Consider the following 15,157-nt stretch of genomic DNA (forward strand, 5'->3'; position numbering starts at 1 on the left):
GTGGCACTTTGGCCAAACAATACAAAGATTAGTTTCAGTTTCTCCTTCCTCCTTCCTCCAGTTACCCAAGTTTTTCTTCTGTATTTTCTTTGATGTTCCTGGTTCACTGATATAAACACAGCAATTAAACTGAAAGATGGAAATGGTATAAATCTTCCCCTCAAAAAGCTAAAAATCTATATCTTTTCAGATAGTTGAGTTTGCATCTGTTCTAACATTTCAAATTTATTTTTATATTTGAGCTCATGTATTCATTGCACACTTGTTATTTGACTTGATGGCATTAATAAATATCATTCATCCACTTAAGCTCCAGTTTTGCAAGGAATCAGAAAGTTAACCATCATTTAAACAATACAAATGTTATCTAAATGTATCAACACACACGCACATATATATACATACACACACACACACACACACACACACACACACAGGGTCACTCGTAACCACTATAGTTTAAAAATGTATATACTGATAATCCATTGTGAGAACAACTATTCTCTTTTGTTGCCCCTGAAATACTGAACAACTTTAAAAAAAGAACTCCTACTTCATCAAGTGAGTGAAAAACTACCTAGTAAGGAATATCATAAAACAATGTGTGAGCAAAAAAATAATAAAAATCCTGAGTTCCTGAGATGAGGAAGTGAAAAAAATGTGTTAGCTGGGTAAAGAAGTATATTGTGGTAGCAAAATAGTGGAAAGGAAATAGAGGAATAGCAAGAGATCTGGAAAGGTAATTTCATCCACTTGTACCTCATTTGAAAATGTTAAGTTTTAGGAAGGAATCTAAGGTTTCAGTTCTACAAATCCATGCTTCATTCAAAATGGAATTTCTAGTTAAAAAAAGAAAACACAAGTTAATCTTTCCTATGTACAAAAACTAAATAAGTAAACACTTAAATACACAATTCACTTGTTATGGTTCACATGAGGTGTTCCCCAATTGCTCATGTGCAAGACAATGTAGGAATGTTTGGGGTAAAATGCTTTGATTGTGAGAGTTATAATCCAGTCAATGGATTAATCCATTGATATGGACTAACTGGATGGACACTACACAGGTGGGATGTGGCTGGAGGAGGTAAATCATCAGAGGCATGACTTTGGGGTTTATAGTTTATTCCTGGTGAATGAAGCTCTCCGCTTCCTGTCTGCCATGCAGAAGCTATGATGTTCTGCCTCACCATGGCCCAGCTAGAGTCTGCCCACCATGGACAAAACCTCTGAAATCCTGAGTCAAAATAAACTTTTCCTCTTCTGTCAGGTCTTTTAATCAAAAAGATGAAAAGCTGACTAAAAAAACCACTTAAGTCACCAAAAAACAACAAAAAACCTGAAGGCAAAATATAGTCGTCTTCATTATCTGAGGGGGATAGGTTCCAGGAGCTCTGTGGATACCAAAACCTTTGGATGCTTAAGTCTCTCATATAAAATGGTGTAATATTTGCATATAACCTGTGCATATTCTCCCACATACTTCTCTAGATTATTGTATTTATACCTAATTCAAAGTAAATGCTACATACATAGTTGTTTTATGTTATTGTTTAGGGAATAATGATGGTGAAAAAAATCTGTATGTTCAACACAGATGCAATTTTTTTTCCCAAGCATTTTTGCTCTAAGGTTGGTTGAACTCTGGATGCAGAACTCATGAATAAGAAAGATGAACTGTAACTGACCATTTATACTGAATGCTGGAATAGTAAGCAGTTAAGGAACTATCACATTTAGTGAGTGTAATGATACAGGCAGAAGTGGGGAGAAAAAAACATACTTTTGAATTATGACTAACATTGCAACATACACTTTTTTATCAACCAACAGAACTTAGCAAAATAAAAGGAGTTGATGCCTTCTCCATGAACTGTGACTGACTGTTTTCCATTTGAGCCTAAGTTTGAAGGTAAATTTACATAGACCAAAATAAAATGTAGACAAAGAATGTTAATGGTACTAAGAATTTGAGGGGTAACAAATGTCATGTAAGAGACAACCCAAGCTAGTGTCATTACAAGATACAATTATTCATATTCCTCTAAATTCTTGGCAAAAATTTTTTTGATTGGATCACAGGCTTAAGACCTGTGGACACTTTGAAAAAAGCATTTAATTATAAATTATGAGGACCAAGTACTCCTCAGTTTTCCTTTCCTAGATTTACCTTCCAAACAGCCTAACTATAGACAAAGCCTTGAAAAAATAAAGTTTGGGTATTTATTTTGAAATGGTGTGATTTACTGACTAGTCTAGATTTCAAAAACAGTAATAATGTGGACTGCACGCAATAGATTTTTAAAATTTTACAAATAATAAATGCTTACTGTATACATTTTGGAAAATACAGAAATATGCAAATAAATTTTAAAAAAGTTCTCCATTCAGTGAACGGAGGTTACCATTATATAGTTTTTTTGATGAGTTCTACATTTTCAGTCTGTATACTACTTTGGTCTCCTGATTTAGTCCCTTTTGATATCATATTTCCTTGGCAGTTTTAAAGTATGTAGTGTCTTATTTTATATAATGATGTATCTTCAGCTTTTTTATAATCAATTTTAAAAAGTCAAAACTTATTTCAAAAGACTTCCTACATCAATGTGCAAACGGGAATGGCAGACACAGAGAAGGGGCAAAGTGAAGACCATCAATGGAGGAAAAATGTGAGGGAAAAAAAATGTGTGAAGCAAAACCACAGGTTAACCAAATCACAGTATTCATTCTTGACTTTGGAACAAGGGGTTAAACGTTGCACATCTCAGTTAAAATTTATACCTGCATGTTGCGTGGCGACTTAGAACCCGAGCAAATACTGCCAATTACACATGGCTCAGCATCCCTCGGTGTGGTCTTTTAAACGCTCCAATCCCCTTCAGAGAAGGCGTCAGAGTAACGAAAATAACCTGTCTAGAGCCGAAGCCACCAGAGACCTCTGGGTCGCTGAGGAGGGTGGCTCAGCCACGTGACAGAGCCCGCCAATAGGAACGCCGTCGCTGTGCTAACCGGAGGAACAGGCAGTGGTGCGCCAACAGAGGCGGCAGCAACAAGAGTGAAGACGCGCCTATGGCGCAAGCGCAAAGGCCCCAGCGCCCCAGCGTCGCGCGTGCGCCAACGTAGCCTCACGCTCTAGGGCCACAGCCCCACACTTTGTCGTCACAGGGCAGCTGATCAGATGATCAGGGCGCGTCAGGTGTTTCCCTCCCTCTTCTATCCTCCATCCCTTTCCCCTCCCCCTTTCCCTCAGCTTCCTCCCTTCTTCCTCTCTCCCTTCCTCCGGCGTCTCCAGCCGACTCCCGCTTCCGGTCAGCAGTCGTCTGTGAAAGAGTGTCCCGCCTCTTCCGCTCCTCTGGTGTCTGTGCCGGCGGCGGCGGCGGCGCCTGCGCGTCTCCTGTCAGGGTCAGCAGGCGGGTCCCCTGGGCAGTCCACCTGCACCTCGCGGATCCGCACCCCGGGGGTCGATGGCGATGAACTATAACGCGAAGGATGAAGTGGATGGTGGGCCCCCGGGTGCTCCTGGGGGCACAACTAAAACCCGGAGGCCGGATAACACGGCCTTCAAACAGCAAAGGCTGCCCGCTTGGCAGCCCTTCCTTACCGCGGGCACGGTGCTACCTACCTTCTTCATCATCGGCCTCATCTTCATCCCCATTGGCATCGGCATCTTCGTCACCTCCAACAACATCCGCGAGATCGAGGTGAGGGGCGGGAGCGGGGAGTTGGCGTCCTGGGGGCCGGGTCTTCGGCGCCCGCCGCCTCCTTCCCTAGCTCTCCGGAGGTGGACGGGCGGGCCCCTGCCTCCCCACACCGTCCCTCTTCCTCGGTTTCTTTCTCTATCTGCGGGTGTTCTGAATTTGCAGTTTTGTCCTAGCTGCCTTCTACCCGTGATTTACACGGTTAGAAACGGAGTGAATGCTTGAAGTAGGAAGTGGATCGGGTGGAGAATTAGGGGTGTTTTTCAGCGAGGTGAAAAGAGAAGTGGGAAGAAAAGTTCTATGTAGATGTAACTCCGACGTAGTTGACGGGTAGAGTGTCATTACTTGTGTGGGGATTATCCCGGGGTACAGAGATTACACCGTGGCCATTGCTGAGAAAAGGACCCAGAGTCACAGAGTTATTGATGAGTCTTGTCTGAAGTCAAGTCATATGTTACCAGGTCACACATTAGGAGATTTGGGTAGTCCAAGTGTGCGCAGTGCCTTTCATTTTGGGCTAATTAAATGTTGTTGCATGAGAGGCATGCTATACGTAAAAGATAACTAGAAACTTCAGTTCTGGTTTTGCGTTGGGGCAGTGTATTTTTATAATTACGCCGCACCTTCTCCCTTGATTTCAAAACTTTACAGAGTCAGAGACAACAACACTGAATAAGCTGTGCATTATTAAACTTTACTTGTTTTGTTTTTATTGAACAGTTTTCTTATATAAGACATGACAGAAAAACTTTATTGGGGAAGCATTTTGATTTCTGTCGGAGCAGCAGTACTGTATCTGTATCCATCTGCAGTGGTGAAGAATGGTTGATAGATGTAAATACTGTACAATCACCAGTATTAAACATTTGCTTCATTCTCTCTTCTTTCATATCGTAGGTGTTTTTTATTTGTTTGAAAAGGCAAGAACTGATATCAAGTAATCTTGGACTTTTTTTTTTTTTTTTATTTCTGTGTATATGTACATATCCCCACACACTTTTTTTTTTTTTTTTTGGTATTGGGGATTAAACCCAGGGACACTTTACCACTGATCTACATCCCCAGCCATTTTTACTTTTTCTCTTTTTTTTTTTGCTTAAAATTTTGAGACAGGGCTAAATTGCTTAAGGCCTCTTTAAGTTGCTGGGACTGGCTTCAAATTTGCATCCTCTTGCCTCAGCCTTGGAGTCACTGGGATTACAGGTGTGCACCACTGTGACTGGCCCCACATGCTTTTTTATAAATGCTGTATGTGGGTTAATGGTTTTTTTTTAACTAGGGAATAGGAATTCCTTGTTTCCAGTTTAATTTATAGTGTTATCTCTAAAAGCAAGAGTGAGGTATTTTTGATTTTACAATGCTTACTTGTTAATAACAGTAATGAGAATAGTATGTATAGCTAACTAGTTTTTAAATCCTTTACTAAAAATCATTTTCATTTAATAATTAGAGAACATGTTGCAGTATATTATTTCAGTATGTATATTTATGTATTTTATTGTTTATGTCTCCCTAACAGTTCTGCACTGTAGTTCAAAATGCTTCAAAATCTGAAACTTTTTGGTTATGTCATGTGGGGTACTCAAAAAGTTTGGGATTTTGAAGTTTTGGATTTCAGTTTCTCAAGAGTAGGGATGCTCAACTGGAGAAGGCTATGAAATATTCCAAAAATCCAAAAAACTTTGAAATCTGAAACACTTCTGGTCCCAAGTATTTTGGATAATTGACATTCAGCTTATACTTGTTCTCACAACCACACTATGATCACACGTTGTATCAAGATTTGTGTAATGTGGTGTAATGCAAAGACCATGACACTACTTAGAGTCAGTCTGAGTTGGGTTAAGTTCCAACTCAGCAAAGTAAGTAGCTCAGATTTTTGGAAAATTTACTTAATTTCTCTGAAGTTCATTAGAAGGAATATAGATAAGTGGTCTGGCACTAAGTTATGATGATCCTTAACCATGAGATGAGAAATAGAATCAGAGCTGTTGAGATTTGACTGTAAACTAATTAAGAGTGTTATATAATTGAGACAGAAACCCAGTATTTTGATTCCCAGTTTTAAGCTTTCACACTATATTAAGATCCTTACTTGCAATGCTAAATGATAGTAGATGAAGAAAATAATTTATCATTAGAAATTTGAATCATCTTAAATTTCTTGATTTTAAGAAGAAGCAATAATGTGGAATTTTAATGAATGATTATTTACAAATTATATGAAAGTAAATATTAACTTTTTAAAAAATTTAGGCTTCTAAATTTTTTGACAGTAAATAACTGGCAAAATGGAAATTTCTTATTAGTTCATGTGTAACCCTTATTTCAGTTTGCCTGAAGAAATATGTTGCAGCTTGGTTTGGTCAAAAGAGCACTGAAGTTGAGTCAGGGTACTACAATTGAAGTTTCAGCCTCACTCTCTAGTTTGTGATCATAACCATGTTTTTTTTAGTCCAGTTTCTTGATAAATCAAAAAATTCATATTAGATTATCTCTAAGATTCTTTTAATCTTTGAAATTCTATGACTTCCAACTTTAATGTGATTTAAAATGCTGCATGTTCACATTATATCACCTTTGAAACTAGAGGAAATTAAAGTTAGTAATAACTTGGAATTTTGTACTAATATTGACATACCAGTTATTCAGATAGAATCCATATGTATACTTAAAAGTGTTAGTGTTAAATATGTAGTGAAGTGTTTCTGATTGGATCTAGAGTTATTAGAAAAATCTTGGAAGCTTTCCCAAAACACCCCCATTTGTCTCTACCTGCACTTTTTTTGTGTTTTGTTTTTGTGCTGGGCATAGAACCCAGAATCTTAAACATCACTAGGCTACATCCCCAGCCCCTCTATCTTTTGGAACCACTAGTTTAAAGTATGTAGAGAGTTACTGAATATAAATGATTTCTTGGATGCTGTGGTGCATACCTCTAATCTCAGTGACTCAGGAGTCTGAGGCAAGAGGCTCACAAGTTTGAGGTCAGCCTCAGTAATTTAGTGAGACCTTGTCTCAAAATAAAAAGTAAAAGGGGGCTGGGGAGATAGCTCAGTGGTAAAGCACTTGCCTAGGCATGCATGTAGCCCTGGGTTCAAGCCCATCACCACATAAAAAATAGACAACAACAACAAAAAGAGTTAAAAAAATAAAAAGGGCTGTAGACTTCACTCAGTGATAAAGTGCCCCTGGGTGCATTCCCCAGTACAAAAAGAAAATAGTAAATGGTTAATGAGAAGTTCTTGCTAGCATTTACTTCTGTTATATAAGTTGCTTGCATCTTTAGTTTCTTTATTTTTGAAAATTTAAAAACCTTATTGCTGTGTTGAGATTCCTAGGGACTTGTTAAATCAAAGTGTGTAGCTGAAAGTGCTAAGATCAAAAATCCAAAATTTTAAGGTAAAATCCGTGAGTGTTCACATTTTCCCAGAAATGTTTTACTAAAAAATTACTGCTCTTATGAAGTGCCTTGAACTTTAAAAAGGTGTTTTAAAAAAAATACTTTTACATTTGAATGTCTATATTTAGCAGTTTATTTCCTCCCTCCCCTTGTTAGGTTTATGTATCTTGTTGGTTTTTAGATTTATAAGTTAAATAAAATGAGGCTTTTTAGAAAACTACAGTTTTTAATTTCATCATAAGGAAATATTTAAATCTTTAATATCTTAACATTAGGATTTATTATCTTATTTTTTATTGGGGGCAGAGGTTGAATATTTCCTTTAATCTAGCAGCTGTAGGAGTTAGGCACATATTTCCACAGCAGAGGTAATGTTTTTCAAGTTTAGGGTTCTTGGGGAAGATGAGTTATGGAGCTAACTTGAAAAAGATAGTGGGGTGTTTAGTCAGCTTTTTTGCTGCTGTGACTAAAAGATCTGACCAGAACAATTGTAGAGGAGGAAAGGTTTATTTAGGGGCTCACAGTTTCGGACGTCTTGGTCTATAGAGGACTGACTGCATTCCTTGGGGCTTGAGGTGAGGCAGAAAAGAACATGGTGGAAGAGTGTGATGGATAGAAAGCAGCTCACATGGTCATCTGGAAGCAGAGAGACTCCATTGACAAGATACAAATATATACCCCCAAGCCACTCCCCAATTTCCACCTCCTCCAGCCACACCCTGCCACTTCAGTTACCACTCATTTAATTCCTATCAGGGGATTATTTGACAGATTGGGTTAGGACTCTTAAAACCCAATCATTTCCCCTCTGAACAGTCTTGCATTGCCTCGCATGTGAGCTTTTAGGGGACATCTCACATCCAAACCATAACATGGGGTTATTCTTAACTTTTGAAAAAACTTTTAACAGTATAAAGTTACATAGTTTTAGATTAATCGTTAGAAAGCCAGATAGGTTGTAATTGGCCTGTAGTCCCAGCTGCTTGGGGAAGCTGAGGGAGGATTGCTTGAGTTTAGGAATTCCAGGCCAGCCTGTACTGCATGGTGAGACCCTCTCTCAAAAAGTAAAAAAAAAAATTAATTAATATTTAGAATCAAATGAGGATGTCATTCAGAATTATATTCAGAATTAATTTAGAAACTGAACATTTACTTCCAGTTAATATTGCCAAAAGTATTTAAGATACATTTTCATGAAATCTGAATGGATTAGCTTCCTTCTCCTATTTGATAAAATTCTCATCTTTCCTGTTTTTCATCTTATTATTTCACTTAGTGAACTCAGTTATTTAATCCTACTTAACTTCTGTTTCCCTGGTTTCTGATCAAAATATATTTTTTATTTATGTTTTTACTCCTGTGTAATTTGAATTCTTAGGTTGTAAAATTTTCAAGGTTAGATTTATTCATCTGCATTTAGTAATCTTTGTTTATACTTAACCTTTAACTTTGAGTTAAGGAAGGATAAATTGCTTTACATAAATGATTGTTAAAGATTAAGCATTTTGGGTAACCCCTATTTTTTCCTCACTTGAATAAATCCTACTCTTTTGCTCTTTAAAAAAAAAAGCATTTTATGTTAATAAGTTTGAGAATTTTAATACTCAAATTAATTGAAGTCGCTAAAAAACAAGCTCTTAGAAATCAAGAGACTTGTGTTAACGTTTTTGTTTCTCAAGTAACATTATTACTTAAATCAAGGAATGGCAAAGTAAATATGGCCTGCTTGAATGTTTTTTGTAGCTCAGAAACTGAAAATGATTTTTTAGATGGACCTTTGCAATCCGTTTGAATCCCAATAATGTGGAGTATTATCCCTGCCAAAACAATTCCATTCTTTTCATGAGTAGGCCTAAGCTCACAAAAATTTGTACACAAATATTATATTTTGAATTTCATTCATAATAATCAGTGTAAATTTTTCTTTCTTGTTACATAAGTACTTTAAATAAAAGCCTTGACCTTGCTCCTTGATATTTTCTGTGGTATTTTCTGACTCTTCAGAGAAGGAAATGCCTGCCTTTGACTTAGAGTTTTAAATCAAATTTAGCATTTGCCACAAAAAAACTGTTTATGTTTACATGTTCTAATCCTTAATAATCATTAGTTTCAACTTCAGTAATCATTTTAGGTAGGTGTAATGATTCCTGGTAATTGCTTGTGTTCAACCATCTCTGTAGATTTAATAGATATAAAATACCTTAGCTAAGATTACCATTTATCTTGGCTTAGGTAGCATCATTCTTCATTTCTTTGTCTCAGATAAAATTCAGTCAGCCTAAAAAGAGTTACTTTTGAAATTTTTCTTCTGTTGTCTTTTGTCTTCATTAGAAACTCTAGAAAGGACTCTTAAAAAATTCTTTAGTATGTAATAGTTCAAGGGGGGAACTTAAAATGCCATTTTTAACTTAATCTGTTTAGTACTTAAAATGATTTATTTTGTTACTCAGCATTTTGTTGAGCGACCTGTTTGGGTCTTATATTGATTTCCTTTTAGATAAATTTACATTCAAAATGGAACTTTTCCAGTCCTATACAGTATAAAAATGCATGCCCTTCAAATTTCTTCTTTCCTATCACATTAAATTCAGAATCTGTTTCTTAGGAATAGAATGTATTTTTAGAATTTCTAAAATTACTGATTTTTACAATTACTAAGAAGAAATGCCAGTTTGATTTAGTGTTACAGTGGTAGCAAAACAAAACTGAAAAATACAGTAATGTTTTCAACTAATTCACTCATCTATATTTGTCTTATTTTGCTTCTGCTTCTTTTGATATTTGGATTTAAATTAATGAACAGATCTCTAGACTATCATTATTTTGAACTATGCCTTAATATGCTTTTGACACTTGAAAAAGCGTCACTTTTTTTTTTTTTTTAAACCGTGAATTGAACCTGGGGGTGCTTAACCACTGAGACACATCATTCCTAGCCCTTTAAAAAAGTTTTGTCTGGAAAAGTTACCTATGGCCTTGCTAAGTTGCTTAGGCTGACCTCAAATTTGCAATCCTCCTGTCTCAGCCTCTGGAGCTTAGCTGAGAAGCATTGCTTTTTCAAAATAAGGCAACTATGTCCCCCTTTTCCACTTAGTAGCCTCTTTTCTTTCTAAGGTTGAAATTATTAGTTTAGTATAATTGTGTCTTTTGAATTCTGATGGGTGGTTGTACTCAACAGATTTTATTACAATCTGAACGTTAGGTCAGACTATGCTTGAATTTTGGCTTGACATTTTTAACTTAATCTGTTTAGTACTTAAAATGATTTATTTTGTTATTCATTTCAGTCAATGCTTTTAATAAACAAGACATTTTTCTGTGCCTCTTTGGGCATAGTGAGTGCTAGAAAATGTTTGGGGACAGGGAGACAGGGCTTCTTTTTTTAAAATTTATTTTTATTGTAAACAATGGGATACACCTTGTTTCTCTGTTTGTACATGGAGTAAAGGCATACCATTTGTGTAATCATACATTTACATAGGGTAATGTTGTTTAATTCATTGTTATTTTTTCCTCCCCCCCCACACCTCCCACCCCTCTTTTCTCTCTATACAGTCCCTGCTTCCTCCATTCTTGCCCCCTCCCACCCCCATTATGTGTCATCATCTGCTTATCAGCGAGATCATTCGTCCTTTGGTTTTTGAGATTGGCTTATCTCACTTAGCATGATATTCTCCAATTTCATCCATTCGCCTGCAAATGCCATAATTTTATTATACTTTATGGTTGAGTAATATTCCATTATATATATATACATATACATATATATGTGTGTGTGTGTATGTGTGTGTGTGTGTGTGTGTGTATATATATATATATATATATATATATATAAATAGTTTCTTTATCCATTCATCAATTGAAGGACATCTAGGTTGGTTCCACAATCTGGCTATTGTGAATTGAGCAGCTGTGAACACTGATGTGGCTGCATCTCTGTAGTATGCTGATTTTAAGTCCTTTGGGTATAGGCCATGAAGTGGGATAGCTGGGTCAAATGGTCGTTCCATTCCAAGTTTTCTAAGGAATCTCCACACTGCTTTCCAGAGTGGCTGCACTAATTTGCAGCCCCACTAGCAATGTATGAGTATACCTTTTCCCCCACATCCTCGCCAACACCTATTGTTGCTTGTATTTTTCTCCTCCTTGTTTTCAACTGAGGTCTGTTTCAAAGAGCTTGGAATCTCTGGGGGAAGATGAAACAAACATTTAGCAGGAAAATTAAGCACTGCTGGGTGAGTGGCACACACCCCCAGCCTTAGTAGCACACACACATACCTTAGTAGTTCAAAGAAAGATAAGATGACATCCATCTATCTACCAGGGAAAGCTTTGTGTAGAAAGAAGACTTTGAGCTGGAACTTGAAGGTCAAATGGTACTTCTGAAGGAGAAGTTTTGATGCATTCCAATAAAAGAGATTAATATGAGCATGATCTAATGGCAGAAAATAAAAATGCGTATAGAGAAAATAAGAGGAAGGGCATATTATCTGGTGCCAGGTTGTTGGGTATTTGGTAGCGAATATATTAAATCAGGAAAGTTGATATGGTTGATGTATAGTGTATATGGGTTAGGGTTGGGTTCAACAGTGAGTAATTAAGAATGAAAATCTTAAATGCCTTAGGAACCTAATAGGAAGCTGATATGCAGGTTCTGTTTTACTGAGTCCTCACTTTACTGATATTCTTAGAAATTGGCTCTCATGCTAAAGGTTCGAGATGGATGCAAGAGTTCTGATTGCCTTTTCTGGGCAGCAGTGTAGAAGAAAAGTTGAAGAACAAAGAATTAAAAGACTTTTTAAAAAGTTAATTGGAAACTGCCTTGTACTACTTCCACTTAGTAACAAGGCCACAGTAGCTACAAGGAAGGCTAGAAAATGTAGTTTTTATTCTAATAACGACGTTTTCTGCTAGTGAGAATTTTATATTGTAGAAGAAAGGTAGCACATAAATTGAGGTGGGAGGTTGTTAACAATCTCTGCATCACAGGTTATAGGAATATTTATTTGGTGGTAAAATGACCTGTCTTTGGGTTGAGAGCTAGATCATTCAGCTATGAGAGTCAAGTGATTTAGAAACTGAGTTCATAATGATTATATTTTTAAATCGATTATGGTATTTTATTGAACTTGATTTCATATAAAAGGCATGTTTTTTATGTGAAGAGCAAATTAGGTATATGACTTTGCTGATAAGTTCTTAAATAAGTTACAGGAGGAAAATTGAATATCTTTACCTTCCTTTTGTTTTCTTTAACTTCTTTTTTCATCCATTCAGCATGTAAATGTGTTCTAGTTTCTTAAAAATGAAAACATCCTATTTTAATTCTACTAAATAATGAAACTGTTCAAAATGATGAACTTTTTTTTATTTTGAATATTTTTATTGTTATGATAAATGTCAGAGGAGATAACACGTTTAGCCTCATCTATGTTATACAATGTATATTTGTATTGAAACACTACATGGTACCCCACAAATCTGTACAATTGTTAAGTTTTAAAGTATCAGTTAAAATATGATGAACATTTTTTGCTAATTTTACATACTTTATATCAGTTATTGTTACTGTTATTATTCTCTCTTTAACTTTTTCTTTTGGAGAGGACTTTGAAGCTGTAAATCTTTTGCTTATAGTTGGGCAGCTGGTATTCAAATCCTAGCACTCTGACCTCTTGTATTGTTTCCTCTAGGTGTTGGTCAGTATTCTCTTTCAGCACAATCTGTATAAAAAGAAGGGTCCACACTTGTCCATAATGTCCTTTCCTGTCTGCTATTCATTCTTTAATCTGCTGCTTCTGATGTTAGGTGGTGAAAAAGTGCTATGAAGAAAAATAAAGAAGGGTTAAGGGATAGTTCACAATTTTAAATAGGATAACCAGGGAGGGCTTCATTAAAGTGGTATTTGAGTGAAGATTGAAAACAAGATGTAAGGGAGTAAACCATGTTGATATCTGAGGGAAAAATATCCTATGCCAAAGAAATAGTAAGAGCAAAGGTCTTGAGGAGCATGCTTAGTAGGAGAGGAATATCAAAGAGGTCAGTGTGGCTGAAGCAGAGTGAGAGGTTTGGGAGAATAGTAAAAGATTAGGTTAAAGTGGGAAAGCATTGGGGTATATAAGGACCTGGACTTCCATACTCCATGTCATGGGAAACTATTGGAACAGTTTTGCACAGATAGGTGACATAATCACTTATTATTAAAAGAGTGACTCTGGTGATGGCATGGAAAGTATTGCTTGGGGAATAGGAGTAGAAGGTAGAGTATTCTGATAGGAAAAACAATTTTTTTTTTTTTTTTTAACACACCATTCATCATCATACTTTTGACATTGGGTGTGGTTCCCCCCACAATCAAGAAATTCTAACACCAGATTCTCCTGTACATACCAACTGATTGTCCTATAATTTAGCTGATTCTTAGATGTTTCTCTAATTCAGAACATTATTTGAAGTTCTAAAGCATATTACCCTTGGGGGTCTATTTATGCGCGATAGGGATGTAGTCCTTCTTTGTACTGTATGGGTTCCCTGTAGTTAAGATCTATTCAGTAGCTCTCCTTTGTTTCCATGGTACTTATACTCTTTTTATCAAAACATCTATTCCATTTTAATGACTGTTTTGTACATTAAAAATAATATTTTATATGCTAAGCTCCAGGAGGTCAAATAATAGGCTATATTCTCATTGCCTAAAATATATAAGCACTCATTAAGCATTAGATGAATGAGTGATTACATCTTGATGAGACATGCTGGAAGAAAAAAAAGAAAGTTCCATTTCCTAGTCTCCCTTGTAATCTGCTATATGCAAATATTTGATTGTTACTCTAAAAATCTCTCTAGTTCCTTATTTCCTGTGGGACATTTTATAGTTAGAGTTACTTAGCTTTCAGAGAATTTGTTGTAAGTAGCAGTAACCAATCTGGCTAGTTCAGACAGAAAAGCAATTTATTAGAGTAGGGTTGGGTAACTCTTACACAAAATAAAAGGAAGTCTGGAGAATCAGTTTTGGAGACTGGTAAAAATTAAGGGAGGTTTGAAAGCAGAGTCTGGTTCAGATGCCACAGCTGCTGAATTATCCCTTTTATACTACCACTGGGGCTTATGATTTAGTCACACTACTCTTGTATTTGTTTTGGAGTTAGTGATTTTTGTGGAAGTGTCTCCTCAGTCTAGAGTCTGTGCCTTTGTACTGGCTACCAGGAGTTTAGGGAGAAGAAAAACCCATTTCTTTTACTTTTGAAGTAGAAGGTGGATCCCTGTGCCCCTTCAAAATTCTCACTGTAGAGACTGCCACAGTACTTGGAGGTATGTTTGGATGCTAGACAGCTTAATAAGAACAACAACAACAAAAATTACTATTGACCATCAAAAGTTTCTCTTCATTTTCATAATCTGAAGGTTCTGAGTTTCTTAGAAAGGATATTCCTGTGTGTGAGAAGGCATGGTTGAAAAAGCATAGTGTTGGAGACGGGTGTTTTCAAACTCTTGCTCAGGATTACCAGTCATTGATTTTGGAAAAATTACTAAACTTTCCTAAATTATGGTTTCCATGTGAGTGAGTGAGTGAGTGAGTAAGTAAGTAAGTATATACCCACATGAGTGCTGGGTATTGAACCTAGAGCCTGGTGCATACTAACACATTCTACTAATGAGCTCTATTCCCATTCCTGTCCTAGTTTAAAATAAGAAAAATAAATACAAACTTTACAGGGCTATTATACTTTTTAAATGAGATAATGTGTATAAAATGCTTATAATGCCTGACAGTACGTATTTGATAACAGTCATCAGTAAAGCATTGTATATTATTATGGCCCCAGTTTACTTTCTTAGCCTTGCTTCGATATCCTTCCTACATTAAAACTCTTATCTACATATAATTATATGTAGATAAGTATAATTAATGTTTAATGATTATTTTGGTTTGAATAAAATGTCCAGTTTTCCTATACTATAGTATAATTTAGTAGGTTTCAAATTCTATCAAATGTAATATGCTCATTTTTCTTAAAATGGGCCTTGTTTTACCTTCTTTATTCTCTAATGCCCC

General features: G+C 36.1%; 1 protein-coding gene across 1 annotated transcript in view; it reads left to right on the top strand.

Annotated features, from left to right (window-relative positions):
* The first annotated feature begins 3,366 nt into the window (after window positions 1–3,366).
* The window catches only part of TMEM30A (transmembrane protein 30A), a 30,164-nt gene continuing 18,373 nt past the window's right edge, over window positions 3,367–15,157 (top strand). The window contains exon 1 of the mRNA XM_079146545.1: window positions 3,367–3,701. Coding sequence (XP_079002671.1) covers window positions 3,465–3,701 — 237 coding nt within the window. The 5' untranslated portion in view covers window positions 3,367–3,464. The remainder of the gene's footprint in view (window positions 3,702–15,157) is intronic.

The sequence above is a fragment of the Sciurus vulgaris genome (genome assembly GCF_902686455.1).
Source record: "Sciurus vulgaris genome assembly, chromosome: 7".
Taxonomy (NCBI): Eukaryota; Metazoa; Chordata; class Mammalia; order Rodentia; family Sciuridae; genus Sciurus; species Sciurus vulgaris.